Source organism: Triticum urartu, chromosome 3A, assembly GCF_056163025.1.
Source record: "Triticum urartu cultivar PI428250 chromosome 3A, HENAU_Tu73, whole genome shotgun sequence".
NCBI classification, from domain to species: domain Eukaryota; kingdom Viridiplantae; phylum Streptophyta; class Magnoliopsida; order Poales; family Poaceae; genus Triticum; species Triticum urartu.
Window position 1 is genome coordinate 10,478,590 of NC_141875.1, and position 16,517 is coordinate 10,495,106.

Here is a 16,517-nt window from a genome sequence, read left to right on the forward strand (position 1 = left end):
AGAAAAGGACTCGTTACGCTTTTTCTATGAGGCGTTTGTTAGTTCGGTTGTCCCAGCAATTGTTCGATCTGGGGCATTCCCAGATCAGACGTTTAGTGGATATCGATGTCCTAACTTTTCTCATTTCAAATTAGCCAATTACTTATCAGTGCAGCTGCGCTAATTGGGCTTCCCGAGCGCACACGCTATGCGACAAAAAAACTCACATTGCATCTGAGCAGACCTGCCATAAAGGGTGTGTGTCTTCGTTACACTACAAAAAAGGAAACTATCTGGTCCTCGTCCCATCCGAACACAAGTGAAGAAAGAAAAAATACGTGCATTTATTTGGGTTTTACAAATTTAAAAAGTCATAACTTTTGATTCGAGTATCGGAATTTAGATTCGTTTTCGCCATTGGGTTTTTCACGGCGAGTTCTTCAAAACTAGATCCCATATGGGTATATTTCGACAAACTTTTTTTCTGAGCAACTTTGGGTGATGTAGAGGCAACTTTAGTGTTATAGGAAAGCAACTTCTTAGTTTGCCTACTATAATTTCCTATCAAGGAGAAGTCCTTAATAAGTTGCCTCCCATGACCATGTTGTTCACTAAATTCACATATAAGTTGTCTACCACACAATCGAGTATGCCAACACTATGTTTCAGAATACATGCACATGAGCTAGACCAACAGACAACTTGTCCTAGTATCGTAGCCAACTAATTAGCAATGACATGCACACCGGGCATCATTGTTAGGCAAGTAATTATCATTGTCAAGTTCTCGTGATTTGTTGGGACAGTTGCTTGGATTCATTTTGAATAGGTTTTTGCATTTGTGTTTTTTGTAATATAGTTGCTTTGTTTTGGTAGACAGTTGCTTGGATTATTTTGCTAGAACAATTTTCATTTTGTGTTTTCTTTGTAATTGACTTGTTTTGGATTTTTGTTATAATATATAAGTTGCATGGGGAGGAGAGGGGGGGGGGGGTAAGATAGTTGTCCACAAAGGCTATTCAAGTTGGTCATATGTTTTTTCTGTCTAAAGTGGACAATCTAAGTACGAATGCTAGAGACAGTTGCTTGGTTTTGCTAGGACAATTTTTTTTCATAGTTTTTATTTAGTAATGCAGTTGCTTGGATTGGATAGAACAGTTGCTTGTTTTTTGTAGGATAGTTTCTCGGTTATGCTAGAATAATTTTGCATTGTTGTTTGGTAATACATTTGCTTGGTTTTGCTATAAACAATTTTGCATTGTGTTTTGGTATTACAATTGCTTGGATTTACTAGGACAATTGCTTGGATTTTTTGCTAGGAATAGTGGCTTTGGATCTTGCTAGAATAGTTGTGTGGATTTCTGCTAGGGGGCAGTTGCTTAGAGTTTACTAGAACAATTGCTATATGCAGATGTATATAGTTGCATACACATACAAGATGAGTTGGACTTGCACACATTTTCTTGATTTTCTCATTTTACACAAACCAACCAATAGGAAACACATATGAGTTGCTTGTTGAATGCACTGGAATTGCACGAAAACACCCCAAAAATTGCTAATTTTTTAGGTGATACTCAAGTACATAACTATCTGAAAGTTATTGTCCTTATTTTGCCTCCGGTAGCCCCATCAATGGTGAACTTAGACTTTTCCATATGTAGAAGGTGCATCATGTTGTGTGTGGTTTTCTCTTTTTTTTTACACAAACCAACCTAATAGGCGGTCCTACTGGGGAAAACATGAAGTTGCTTTTCTATAGCACTAAAGTTGCATCCATCGTATCCAAAGTTGCCTTGAAAAAAAGTTCGACAAAACCTATCTATATGAGATCTAGTTTCAAAGAACTCGTCGCGAGAAAGTCAACTATGAAAATGAAATTGAATTTCGACACTTAAATAAGAAGTTATAGTTTTTTAAATTTTTTGGATCCCCAAATAAATACACGCGGGGACATGGTTTCTTTTTGGTAAACTGCAGTTGTGCGCGTCAGCTGCTCTTTTTCATATTTGGATAAGCGCTAGTTTCTATTAGTGGGCGCTCGGACGCCCGCTAGCCATGTCCTTCAAATTATACAATTTTTCGTTGTCTATCAACAAATAAGAGTACACTTTCAGAGTGGATTTGCTCCTAGACAATGAAACATTACAAATTTACAATGCACTTTGATACATAGGAAAAAACCAGCAAAATATCATGTAATAATTTGAAACACGACAAAATTTGCCAAATATCAAAAAACATGACATGAACCTCAATACAACGACGGACGGTGCATGCATGGACGGTATATCACAGTAAAAAAAACACTCTCCACACTTTATCTGGGTTGTGTCAAGCAGGGCATGAACCAAAGGGATTTTGCCCAGTCCACGTCCAATTCCGATCCCAACTGCTCATCGAACATCTCACGCGGTGCGCGCGGCCAAGCCATCCATTCTGATTCCAAAGGCCTCTCGACCAAGCCGCTCGGTACGCGCGGCCAAGTGATCCGGCCGGTGACCACGTCCAAGGCCCACAAGCCTCGACGGCCAAGGCATCCAATGGAGAAACGGTCGCAGAGCGGGATGTTGGTGAAGTAGATCGAGTTGGGCGTGAGCCAGGCGTTGCTGTCCACGGGGACCGACATGGACTGGTTGCGATCGCCGATGAGGAACGCACGGCCGACGATGCTCCTCGCCGGCGTCCACTGCTCCTCGCCAGATGCTTCAGGGTCGAAGCGCATCACGGCCATGTCCCGGAGGTTGCAACTCTACGGGTATCCGTCGCCCTCGCTCCGGCTCCACACCACGTCGCCGGAGAAAGCCAGGTGGTAGCCGCGGCACATGACCATGCCGTAGAAGGGGGGCTCCAACACGTCGAGCGGCACGGGAGAGGGGGGCGGCGCGGCCATGTCGACCACCCACACCTGGCCGCTCGTGGCCATGTAGTAGAACTTGCCTTGGTGGTACGCCACGTCCAGCTCCCGCCTGATGCCCTCGCGGTCACTGCCGACAAGCTCGGGGAGCCGAAGCCAGCAATCGGTGCTGGCCCTGGTGCAAAACACGGCTTCGCTGCAGTGAGACACGTAGGCGACCGCGTAGTCCTACGCGCTTGGGCTCGGGGAGAAGGCCACCTTCCGGACAACGACGTCCAGCTCAAACTCGAGATCATGCTCGGTATCTAACGCCCATCGCCAGCCGGTTACGAGCGGAAGCTCAACGCGCGCGTCGGTAAGCGGGTTGACCAGCGAGATGGCGAGGTTCCGGACGTCCACGACGGTGCCGATGGCGAGCCAGCTGCCATTGGAGCCGACGCAGCGGGCGCGCACACCGCCAGGGGGCATCCACCGGAAGGAATTCATGGTGGGCGCGGAGAGGACAATGAAGGAGTCGCTGCAGCCGTCGACGCGGGGTATGATCACCCACGGTGCCGGCATTGCGCGGGCTTGCTCTTCCGGGATGGCTTCCCTCCATGCGCGGCACATGGCACGGAAGCATATGCGAGCAGGCACGGTGAGGAGCGCGCCCACGCAGATCAGGAGATCGCTGGGCAGGGCAGCCCAGTTCCCGTGCGCGGCCTCCATCCTGCAGCCGATCTGAATTGCCCTTTGGCCACGGGTGTATGAACCGATCTAGGAATCCTCGAATCCAGAGGATTCCTATATCGAATTATTTCTACAAGGAAATTATATCTCTACCTAAAAGTTCTACAAAATCCTTACCTACTAATAGTAGTAAAAAAACATAGTTTATGAGACTGTCTATTTGACATTCGACTGATTTGTAATTAGATATCATTCGAATTTTCCAACCAATCAGCTGTTCACGGCTGTATGTTGAAAAAACCTAGGACAATCGTATGTATATATATGTATTTCCCGAAGAAAATGGGCCGGGCTGAAAATCTGACCCGTCAAGCAACTAACAGCGACAAAAGTAGAACCGATCGGGCCCACTGTCCTTTCCTTTTCATGGAGAACAAAAGCACCTGACAGGGAAAAAAACACAACTTGTCAGCATACAAACTGGCGACGCTCCTTCAACTTGGAACCCATGAAAAGGCCCCCGACTCTACTACCCCCCATTCATATATCTCAGCTAACACACCGTGCGAGAGAGGGAAAGAAGGAGATAGGAGAGGAAGAAGGAGATAGAACAGACGCCATGGTAGAGGGGGGAGGAGGGGAAGAACATGGTACATGCGCCATGGGAGAGGGGGATGGGGGAGAAGAACATACAACAAACACCATGGGGAGAAGTCTGGAGAGAAGAAGAGGCATGACAGAGGAGCATGGTAGAAAGGCAATTACCTGGAAGAAGAACACAAGCAGTCGCTTCTGGATCACAATAAGATCATCCTCGCAGAAAATTTTCTTCTAGAATCCATTAGACCGAGCTGGCTCCCCCCTCGCTCCTGCGACTCCACCCCTCCCCCCCGCCACCGCCGCAGCCGCCACAGATCTGGCCCTGCGCCATGCCTCCACGCCGGCGAGGAGTGCTCGCGCTAGCTGCACCCACAGCCCCCCCCCCTCCAGCAACTTGTGCCGACCATACGAGAGGAATTCCCAGAGATCCTGCGGTTGATTTCTCTAGTGCCGCAGGCGGTGCTCATGGCGTCGAGAGCTGCGGAGTGGGCGGAGCGCGTGACCAGGATCCGAGACTCTACCTTCGAGTGGATCCGGTGCGTGCAGGAGCGGAAGATGGCGGACCGGGTGGTGGCGGAGGCAACCTCGTCGGAGATGAGATCTGTGGCTGTGAAGATCGCCGAGGTCCAACGGAGAAGGGCGGATGTGGAACAAAGGAAGCTAGCACGAAGAATCTTCGAGGAGGCCACGCTGGAGGAAAGGGTGAGGATGCCCTCATTTCCATCTTCCCCACCGGCCGAATTCGTGGTTTGGGAGAGGGCGGAGGCAAAATCGACGGAGCCTCGGCGAGCCCTCCGATGGGAGGGCATCCTCGGCGTCATTTCGTCAAGCATCTGAAGTTCTCTACGGGTGGGGTGGATCTTCTACCTCACCATAGATCACTGGAACCGCCGTGGTTTGGAGACCGCGGCGTGGTTCCGCCTGGGAATCAATCTCGCATTGACAAAGGGATTTGTATCCCAGAAGAGAAGGTTAGTCGTCTGATTTCCAAATCAATATTGTCATTAGACCCAGTAGGTGATGAATTGAGCTTGTGCTTGGAAAATTGTAAATCGCCATTGACGGGGGGATCCAAATTGGTAGAGATTGGGGAATTTTCCCCTGAACAGAGAGAGGATACCGTTGGGCGGGATAATGCGGGTACCATCATCACCTCTCTCCCGCTGATCCGCTGCAAAAAAGTGAAAACGCCTTTACCTAATACGTCTCCTCCGCAAGACAGCGCGGATGAATCTATATCTAGGGTTTTTGGGCAGCTCTGGGTCATTCCCTCCCCCCGCCATCACCAGCCTCACCCTCTGCCTGGCAAAACCAAATCCGCCTCCACATTGGGATGGCTCAGAAAAAACTTAGCTCGATCGGGATGTTTTTCTCCCTCTGATCTATTCCCAATCAAGCACCTTCGTCCATTTGATCCACCACCGACGCAGCTCAAGATCACCCGAGAAGGAATTGGGGTAGGCTCCAAATCCTTTGCACATGCTGTCATGGCAGACAAAAATGCGCCGCCGATGGGGCAGAAGCAGCGTGGTCCGGTTCCATCGAAGATCCCCGGGCGTCGTCAACCCCCAGGAGGCGTGCGTGCAGCTGCGCCGCCTGGTAAAGGTACGGCCCCCCCTACTCAGACCATTGCCACTTCTCCTCCGGCTCTGATCCCACTTACCCCTCTGGTACAAGTACTTGACGAGCGCTACAAAGATATGGTTTGCTTCACTTGCGGAGGCCCTGGCTACTACGTTGGTAACTGCATACAGAAAAAAAAACCTCCTTCATCTGTGGATTGGAGGGCCACAATGTCAACAACTGTGCAGCCTGGGCACAGCCCCATCCAGTTGCCACTTTCTTTGGGAGTTCTGCGCTGGGACTGGGGTTTTATGACATCGACGCCCCTGTGGGAAGAGAAGCAAGCTGGCTGAATTTTAGGAACTGTGGAGAAGTCTGGATTATGAAAGGAGAAATTAACAAGTCAGATCTGATGAAAAACCTTTCTGGTATCTTCTGCAAAAACATACAATGGACGTGGCAAATCAGGCCGCTATCAGATAAGAAGTTCCTGGTTAGATTTCCTCCCTGGAAAGATGTTGATGAGTTGATTGAATTCCCTGCTTTTGATTTGCCAATTGATGGCGTCTCTATGTCTGTGGAAAAATGGACGGGCTCAATCGACCCATTCAGTGAGCTTATTGAAGCCTGGGTGGTTGTTGAGGGTCTGTCCTCTAAATGGTGTACATGGAAAGTGCTATCCCAAATAGCCTCTTGCTTTGGAATTCTTGTGGATGTCGACTGGAATGGCCTGATGAAGAGTTTCTATGAGAAAGTGAGGATCAAAATTGCTTGCAGAGACCCAACAAAAATCCCCTTTGAAAGAATTATGGAAATGAGGAAAAAACTGTATATCCTATCCTTTACTGTGGAGGGCTTTGACCAGGTGGGAGCTGATGACCCCAATGATGATGATGGCCCTACTGACATAATAGTGGATGATGACAACAAGATAACAGAGGAGGAGGAACTGGATAAAGACTTGCTGGATGATGGAGAGGAACCCATTGATGCTCTAGACCTTGCCAACAGAGCCCCCACAAAAACCCCAGCTGGGAAAAAAACAGTTGATGATGGTACCTCATTTCATCCCCATGTTCTGTTGGAGGCATGCTTCTTTCTTGTGAGAGTCAACAAGGGACTTGACCAAGATAATGTGGGCCCAAGCAGATGTTCCTCAATACCCTTTGTTGAGGCAATCAAATCCCTCAGCACCCCACTCAACAGATCTGATGAAATCACCATGGTTGCTGCATCACCAAGTGGGATTGCTGCTACCACTTCCCCTATGTCTACACAAAAGATATATTGTTCTGGTCTGCTGAAAGAACTGGAAGATTCTGCTTCTGATACTGATAGTGAATCTGCTGAACCTGATGAAGAAATGGTTACTGTTGATACCCACATAGCTAGTGGCCTGAAGATTATGGAGTTCATGGATAAAACTAAAGGGAAAATTACACCAAAAACCAAGTGGGGACCAGTGGTTGCCCCAAGGCTGAGCTCGAGAGTCCACAACAGGCAAAACATCATGGAAAAAGCTGCAGCCTACAAGATGAAGAAAAACCTGGAGATCCCACCTACCTTCAAAAGTAAGTCATTTACTGATGCAGCTATCTCTAGTTTAGAAGCTTATGCTTTTGCAGTTAACCTCAAAATTGGTGACGATGAGAGAGACAAGAACCAAATCATTAATAAAATTGTTAGAGATGAATCTGAAAAATGCCTTATTTTTGCTTCTCAAAATCCTGAAGTTTCCTTGCCTGATAGTTTAGATATTGAACTAGACATTGATAATGGAGTTTGTACTCCAGAAAAAGACATTCCCAACACCCACACATCAGGGGGCACTGCTGGTGCTGTGGGTGGGACTGAGAATAATGTGAGAGGTGGACTTTTTAGTCTGACACACCCTTTCAAAATTCCATGATTGATATTTTTTGGAACATTAGAGGTTTGGGCCAAAAAGGGAAACTACAGTGCCTGTCTGACTTAGTTGGTAAGTATAAACCTGATTTTTTAGGATTTCAAGAAATCAAGAGAGAAACCTTATCTGATGCCTTCCTCAATGCCTTAGCTGGTTCTAGTGTGTATGATTGGCACATTTTACCTGCTGTAGGCTCTGCTGGGGGTATCCTTGTGGGTTCCAAAACCAATCTTTTTGAGGTGCTTAATGTAAGCTGTAAAAAATACTGCATTATCATTACCCTGAAAAATAAAACTGATGGGTTCTGTTGGCATTTGATTGTGGTTTATGGCACAGCTTATGCTATAGACAAGCTTGACTTTATTGCTGAACTGCATGAGAATATGGATGATTTATGTTATCCTGTTTTACTGGGAGGTGATTTTAATCTGATTAGAGAAGCTAAAGATAAATCTTCAGGCAATATAAATACTTCCTGGACATTCTTTTTCAATGACTGGATTAATAAATGGGGGCTTATGGAATATAAGTTAGCTAACAGGGTTTATACCTGGAGTAACAACCAAGACAACCCCATCTTTGCCACTATTGACAGGGTTTTCTCTGCCAGTAGTTAGGACAGTCACCTCCCTCTCACTACCTTATGTGCCCTCCCTAGGGTGGGGAGTGACCATGCCCCAATTCTTCTTGATTCTGGAGTGGGTAGTGGTAACCCAGCTAAGCCTTTTAGATTTAAGAAATGGTGGTTAGACCAACCAGATTTTAGAACCCTGGTGGAAAAAATTTGGGCCACACCATCACCTTGTGCAACTGCTATTAGGACTTGGCAATTTAAAACCAAGCTATTTAGGAAAAGTGTTAAAGGTTGGAGCATAAATCTAGAAGCAGCCATGAAAAAGAAAAAGAAAGATATCCTCCAGGAGTTTGATATCCTTGATATGTTTGCTGAACAAAACAGAACTAATGCTGGGGATGTCCTCAGAATGAAACAAATTAAAGAGGAACTTGAGGGGATCTGGAAGAAAGAAGAGACTGCTATGTGGCAGAGATCTAGAGATAGGAAGATCAAAGAGGGAGACAGAAACACAGCTTATTTTCATGCTGTTGCTAACCAGCGCAGAAGGAAAAATCAGTTATCTATCCTGGAGGGCCCCAATGGGCCTGTATACTCCACTAAGGACATGCTGGAGGTGGCAACTAAATTTTATAAAAACCTCTTTGGATTTGAGCCTAAACCTAATATACATTTAGATGATCAATTTTGGTCTGAGGAAGAAATGGTAACAGAAGCATAAAATGCTTCCCTGGAAAGACCTTTCTCAGAAGAAGAAATTAAAGAAGCCATTATGGGATCATATGCTAATGGAGCCCCTGGTCCTGATGGTCTATCTTTTCTCTTTTATCAACAATTATGGGAGGTAATCAAAAATGACTTTATGGCTTTGGTTAGAGATTTTGAGAATGGGACTCTAGATATCCAGAGACTAAAGTATTCTATTGTTACTTTGATCCCTAAAGAGCCAGATGCCAAGAATATGAGGAAGTTCAGACCAATCTGTTTGAGCAACTGTTCTGTTAAGATATTTAGTAAATGTCGTGGAATTGTCATGGCAGATGTCCTCTTGCAAGGACTTGATCGTGGAGCCATCGCAACTAGGAAGCTTAAAGGGGTTAATCAGGACAAAAGACACGCGAGTTTTATACTAGTTCAACCCCTTACGGTGAAGGAAGGCCTACGTCTAGTTGGGTTGGAATTGCTTGAGGTTTCGATGGCCGGGGAGCGAGACATGCTATGCCCGGTTCTCGATCTCTTGTTTTCTTCTGTCCCTAAGCCGCCAGCGGGTCGTCCCCTTATATACACAGGTTGACGCCCTACGGCTTACAGAGTCCCGGCCGGCTCATAAACAGTGTCCGGCTCGGTGACTAGTTATTTCTACCTTACAATACAAGTTGCGCCCTCATGGTGGCTTATCACCATGGGCCCTAAATCGTCTGTGGGCCTTTAGACCCTTTACTAAAACGCCATCTTCACATCTTGGTCTTGGGCTTCAGATGGGCTTCTCTTTGCGTAACCCGGCCCCTCCTGGCCGGCTTACGTACATAATTATATCCCCAACATTAGGCCCCAAATTGATTTGAACCGGTTCATGTCAATCTTAAAAAACTTTATAAACTAGCCCTTAATCCTCTGTTTTGTGCGGAAATTCTAACCCACCGTGACGTCATCATCTGGATCCGGGTCAAATCTCTGTGACGTCATCTTCAATAAATTTCATATTTTAATCCATCATGTCCTCCAACAAATCTTTGCCTTTACTGACCATCCCAAGAATCGAGGCGTCGGGGCCGCTGGATAATGATGCTTTGGTCTCCTCATTTTTTGCGCCGTCTTGGTCGGTCCTTCCTTATAAATAGGCGCGACCTAGGTCCTTTCCCATTCTCCTTCTTCAGTCGTCTTCTTCCTCGCACCTCCTTTCTTCGCTGCGCAAGCTCTGCCGCTGCCGCCATCGAACCCCTCGTCTTCATCGACTCAGGCCGCTGCATCACCCTGATTCGGACTAGAAAATGACGGCGACCCTCCGCAGCTCGTTCGCATCTGTGAGTTCTTTTTATCCCCTTTCTCAGATCTGCATTGGTACTGTTTTTTAGTTCGTCGACGTTCACCGCCGCCCGATGCAAACCTCCATTAGCTCTCACCTCTAATCCCTTGCTCAGATCGTTAAAATAACATAGAACTGCCGCGGAGGATGTTTTGTGCTTATTCTGTATGAAAACAGATCTCATTTCCTTGTTTTTGGAAGCCCTCCTCGAGTATATGAACTTCCCTGTACTGCTTTAGGTCTAGAATTTTTTTTCCTTTCCAGAGCATCGTTTGATCCAAAAAAAATTATTGCAACTTGTGAAACCTGTTTGTTCCACACTTAACCAAAAACTGCGTCTGTTGACTCTGTTTCAGCCATAGTAGTTCATGTGACCGGTTTAAGATAATACTGACTGTCAGCACTGCCTGCTTTTGGCGACTTAAGACAATTTTCATCATCTTTAATACATGCAGCTGTTTAAACATTATCACATAACCACCTGTATGTCATTAGGCCCCTACTTAAGCCGCCATCTCAGACAACCCAATAATGCTTATTCTCCGGGTTATAATAAACCGGAAAATTTCCTTTATCTTGTTGTAGGTTTCAATTTACTCAATGGCACCCAAAGCTGTTAAACCTCCGATTACCTGCAACTGGGTCCCATCCATTGTTACGAGAGCAAACTGTCAGAGTTTGTGAAGTCCGGCCATCTGCCCAAGAAGGACGTCATGTCTTATCGTGCTCCTGACCCGTCTGAAGAGAAACCTCAACCCAAGGAAGGGGAGGTGATCATTTTTACCGATCACATGAGCCGGGGATTTGCTCCTCCCGGTTCAAAATTCATTAGAGACGTTTTGCACTTCTTTGACTTAAGACCTCAAGACATCGGGCCCAACTCTGTGTCAAATATCTGCAACTTTCAAGTTTTCTGTGAGGTCTACCTTGGAGAAGAACCCAGCCTACTTCTGTTCAGGGAATTGTTCTATTTGAACCGGCAGAATGAACGGGCCAACGGGCCCAGTCTGGAGCTTGGTGGCATATCAATTCAAAGGTGGAGAGACTGCCTGTTCCCTTATACTGAATTGCCGAGTCATCCAAAGGACTGGAACCAGACATGGTTCTACTGCCAAGATACTTCTCCGGCTGGCGAAAATCCACTGCCCGGCTTCCGCGCATTGCGCCTTGAACCTACTCACCCGCTGCCGGATAAGTTGACAGCTATTGAACGCCTGCCACTCACCCCCAAAATTAAGAGGATTAAAGCTCTTTTAGGGAACGGCTTAGATGACATTGACTTGGTCCGAGTCTGGATTGCTTGGAGAATAATTCCGTTAAGCCGCCGCCCCGGCTTAATGTGTAATTATTCAGGCAAGAAGGATGACCCTCAACGTCATAACCCTGACGACTTACCATGACGTAGTGGAAGCTACAACTCAGTCCTTGTTGAAAGAGGGCACAATGAATAGTAACGCCTTCGGCTTACTACCTTTTTGCCAGAAGAACCCGACCCCTGCAGTAAGTTTCTAGCCATTGGGTTATGTTTATCATGTTAGGCTGTATTCTTACGCATAGCCAGTTGTAACCTTTTATAGGCAAATGATAGCTTCTGGAACACGCAATATGATCATGAGGCGGCCAAGAAAGCCAGGGCGGCCAAGAGAGCCGAAAAGAAAACCACCAAGCCCACCACCTCAAGGAAAAGGAAGCCAAGCGCCTCTCAGCTGTTTCAGCTTGATGATACTGATGATAATGAGGAAGAGGTAACCTTTGAATTTCCCTTTCTCCTTTATTTCTATCTTACTGATGCTAACCTTCTTTCAGGAAGACACGGGCAATAGCCAACCCGTCGAGGAAGAGGTAATTGTAATCTCCTCCGACTCCGAGCTTCGGCCGCGTCAGAAAATTCGAAGAGTAACCCGGAAAGTAAGATTTTCACATCCTTTGGCTTACCAAGATCCTGACTTTCTTTTGAAGCGACAGATTTATGAGAGCCGGAGGCAGACCCGGACCAGCAAAGACGCGGAACTCTCCTCCGACTTACCTGATGTGACCAGGAAACGCCAGACTGAGGTTATCTCCGATTTACACCTTCTTTTTCCTTTGGCGGGTTTCATTTGTTAGCCTCTCAATTATTCTGACTCCAACTATCAGGATATTTCACCTTCCTCCAGTGAGTCTATGCAGTCCAACATGCCAGCCTTCAAAACTGCTCCCGGGTAATATAAACTTGTTGTACCTTATGCTTTATTTTACTCATATTTGCTGTATTTAACCTATCTACCTTTTCCACAGTGTGCAAGTAAAGCCCAGCAAAAGGGAAAAAAAGAATAAGCCGCCCCAAGAGCCGGTTGTGACTGACCCAGAGCTGGGCTCAGTTGCTCCTGATGCCTCTGCTCACGAGCCGCCGCCTCAACCGTCTCATGATGTTCCTATATCTTCCTCTGACCCGCCTACTGAACAAACCTTCAATGATTCTGGTAACCCGGAGGCTCCTAGCCCCGCCAAGGCAAATGATCAGGAAGTTGAAATTCTCAAGACTCAGTTTGTTGAGCCGGCACAGCCGTCTGTACTTGCCAAGTGTTCTAAAGAGGAATTGGTGGAACGCCGGAAGGCCAAGCTAGACGTCGCTTACTATACTCATTTGAGTATTGGAGAGATTGTCTCCGGCTATATCAATCAAGTACAAAGCAGCCGTGACCTGGAAATTGACATGGTGAAGTAGATACAGCAAAAACCTGAGGTATGACTTATGCTAGCTTACTTTCAATCACACTTACCATACCAGCCCCCAAGTCTATTGCTTATGAATAAATATGTTGTAGACTTAGAAAAATTGTTAGAGCTACTTGCCCGGCTTAAAGAAAAAATAATTGAACCGGATGTAACACAATACCTTTAACTTGCGATATACATTAGCCCCCAAGTGCCAAAAATCTTTGCTTGCAAGGTATTTGGGACTTCATATTCAGGACCGGCTTAATAATTTTAGAAAGCTTCGGCATACATTAGCCCCCAAGTGTCAAGTATCTTTGCTTGCAAAGTGCTTGGGACTTAATAGTACTTACCGTAACTTTTACTACTATCCGGTGCAATGCAGGCCACCATAAGTAAATTTGAATCGAAGATTGCTGATTTGAAGAATCGCCTGGCAACCCAGGAAAGTGAAATTGAAAAGGCCAGCTCCAAATTTGAATTCAGCGTCTCTGAACAAGAGAAGTTGAAGCAAAATTTTGAATCGGAGAAGAAAATTTGGGCTGATGAAAAGGCCGCACTGGTGACCCGGGCCGAGACAGCAGAGGCATCGCTTGCGGAAGCAACGGCCGAACTGTCCGACTTAAAGCGCCAGATATCTCGAATGGTTTCAGCAATCTTCGGTGAGGGACTTACTCAAACCTTAAACACTGCAAAACTCCTTGAATGACCATTTCAGTTGTCTCCTCTGACTCACCTTATGCCTAATAACGCAGGCCTGAGGAGCACAAATCTTAAGCAGAACATGGTGATCAAGCTGAAGGCGGTTTATACTCTGGTGGAACAACTCTACACCAGGTCACAATGTGCTCTAGCCGTTGTGGCTTTATCAAACGATGTTCCTTATCTCCTGCAAGATGTGCTGAAGCGGCTTGCTGTGCTACCTCAGCGAATCCAAGAGTTAAGACGAGCATCTGCAAGAGCCGGAGCTATAGCCGCATTGAGCCGGGCCAAGGCGTGGCTTCCAGAAATAGACCCCGCTGATATTGCTCTTGGGTATCCAAGTTTAAAGGAAGATGGCAGCGTGTTTAATGATAAGGATTTCACCGCCTGTGTGAAGGATATACGTCCGATGGCTACTCTTATTGGGAACGATACTGACCTCACCAAGTGTCAGCCGGGTTATGACAAGGAGAATCGGAGAATCCCCATGCCGCATTACGACGATGTCAGCTTGATCCCTCCAACCCGTAAGCACACCTTTGCTCCTGAAGTCGACCCAACCGGTTTAATAGATGATGAAGCTGAGTTTGAAGCCTTGAGTGGCATTGACTGGGCCTCATCATCCTTCCAGGACAAAGCAGCCGGCGGAGAGACGGAGAAGGATAACCCGGTGGCTTCAAGTCAACCCCAAGAGTAGCTTGTCAGGCGCCACCTGCTTATGTCATCGTAGAAAACAATGCATCATTCAGACTCGGGGAGTCTTGTAACAAAGTAGAAGATACCTTGAGTTTTGCTATGCCTTTGCGCATGCTTATGGCCCTTAATACTTGCATAAGCCGCCGCCATTATTCTCTTTGTAGTTTGTATGAATCTGTCATGTCCTTTGCAAAAATACCTTGCATTGCCCTGTAGTGCTCACAGCTGTTTTTTCCGGCTTATATAAACCAACCCCTGAGGGTAAACTTAACTCCTAAAAATTGGCACATATAAGTTCACCTGGTTCTTAACAACCTGATGTAACTAACATTAATTCTGGAAGATTGTAATGTATTCCATTGTATCTTCAAGAGGGTCACAAGATACCTAATGTTGGCACTTGTAAAATATGATGAACAAAATTCAAGGGTTTCTGATTCGAATACGATCAGTGACCCGTTCCAAAGGGGTTGAGCTAAGATTTGGATACGATCTGTTAGCCCCCAGTGGCTGTGGCGATGCCAATCAAGTGGGTATCAACAGCTATGTTCTCTTTGGTTCGAATACGACCTATGTTTGAACAGGAAGCCCCCAAGTAACCATAAGAGTTGTTTAATGACGCTGATTCGAATACGATCCACGTCAGACCCAAAAGGAGTTAAGCTATGATTCAGATATGATCAAGAAGCCCCCAAGTGGGTTTGGCAGTATGCCGATCAAGCGGGTATCGACAGCTATGTTCTCTTTGGTTCGAATACGACCTATGTTTGAACAGGAAGCCCCCAAGGGATCACGGCTAGATTTAGATATGATCATAAGCCGGACCAAAGGAAAGCCGGATTCAGATATGATCCGCTTCTCCGTGGTCATCTCCACCACCTGACAAGGAAAAACACATAAACCTTTTTGGGAGTGGAAAAAAGGACAGAGGTCCTGCTTTATTGCTTTATACAATATATATAGTATAAGTATATACACATTAGAGCCGACGGCTCAAGTATAATAAGGCCGAAGATGAGCGATATTCCATGGCCGACGGGTCTCCTCCTCCGGCTTACGTGAATCTTTGTGTTCTCGAACGTCGATAAGGTATGATCCATTATTCAGATTCTTGCTGACCACAAAGGGTCCTTCCCAAGGAGGGGATAGTTTGTGCATGTTAGATTGATCCTGGATGAGTCAGAGCACTAAGTCGCCTTCCTGAAAGGTTCTGGACTTAACCCGGCGGCTGTGGTAGCGGCGCAGGTCTTGCTGGTAAATCGCCGAGCGGGCTATTGCCAAGTCTCGCTCTTCATCCAACAGGTCAAGTGCATCTTGCCGAGCTTTTTCATTGTCCTCCTCAACATAAGCCGCCACACGGGGTGAATCGTGATGGATGTCACTTGGCAGGACCGCCTCTGCTCCATACACCATAAACAAAGGCGTGTAACCCGTAGATCTGTTAGGTGTAGTATTGATGCTCCAGAGTACAGAAGGTAGCTCCTCCACCCAACAACCCGGCGTCCGCTGTAAGGGGACCAAGAGCCGGGGCTTGATACCCTTAAAGATTTCTTGATTGGCTCATTCTGCTTGACCATTTGATTGAGGGTGAGCTACAGCTAAAACGTCAAGCCGGATATGCTCTCATTGACAGAACTCTTCCATAGCTCCTTTGGAAAGGTTAGTACCATTATCAGTTATGATGCTGTGTGGAAAACCAAAGCGAAAAATCACCTTTTTCATAAACTGGACTGTTGTGGCTGCACCACACTTACTGACTGGCTCCGCCTCCATCCACTTTGTGAACTTGTCAACCGCCACCAAGAGGTGAGTCTTTTTATCCTTAGATCTTTTGAAAGGCCCGACCATATCAAGCCCCCAGACCAGAAATGGCCAGGTAATTGGAATCATCCTCAATTCTTGAGCCGGCACATGGGCTCGTCGTGAGAACTTCTGACATCCGTCACATTTACTGACCAGGTCTTCCGCATCAGCATGAGCCGTCACCCAATAAAACCCATGACGGAAGGCTTTGGCCACAAGAGATTTTGAGCCGGCGTGGTGACCACAATCACCTTCATGAATTTCACGAAGGATCTCCTGACCCTCTGCAGGTGACACGCAATGTTGAATCACTCCAGTGACGCTGTAATGATGTAACTCGCCATTGACAATTGTCATGGACTTGGACCGCCGGACGATTTGCTTGCCAAGGTCTCGTCTTCAGGCAACTCTCCCCGGGTCATGTAAGCCAAATAAGGCACTGTCC

General features: G+C 46.5%; 1 protein-coding gene across 1 annotated transcript; it reads right to left on the reverse strand.

The window, feature by feature from the left end:
* Positions 1-2,731: 2,731 nt before the first annotated feature.
* LOC147977750 (uncharacterized) lies at positions 2,732-3,544 on the reverse strand. The gene is made up of 2 exons (XM_087514529.1): positions 3,069-3,544; positions 2,732-3,011 (listed from the first exon to the last, which is right to left on the reverse strand). The coding sequence occupies exons 1-2, from the start codon at positions 3,542-3,544 to the stop codon at positions 2,732-2,734; spliced, it is 756 nt and encodes a 251-aa protein (XP_087370655.1).
* Positions 3,545-16,517: the final 12,973 nt, after the last annotated feature.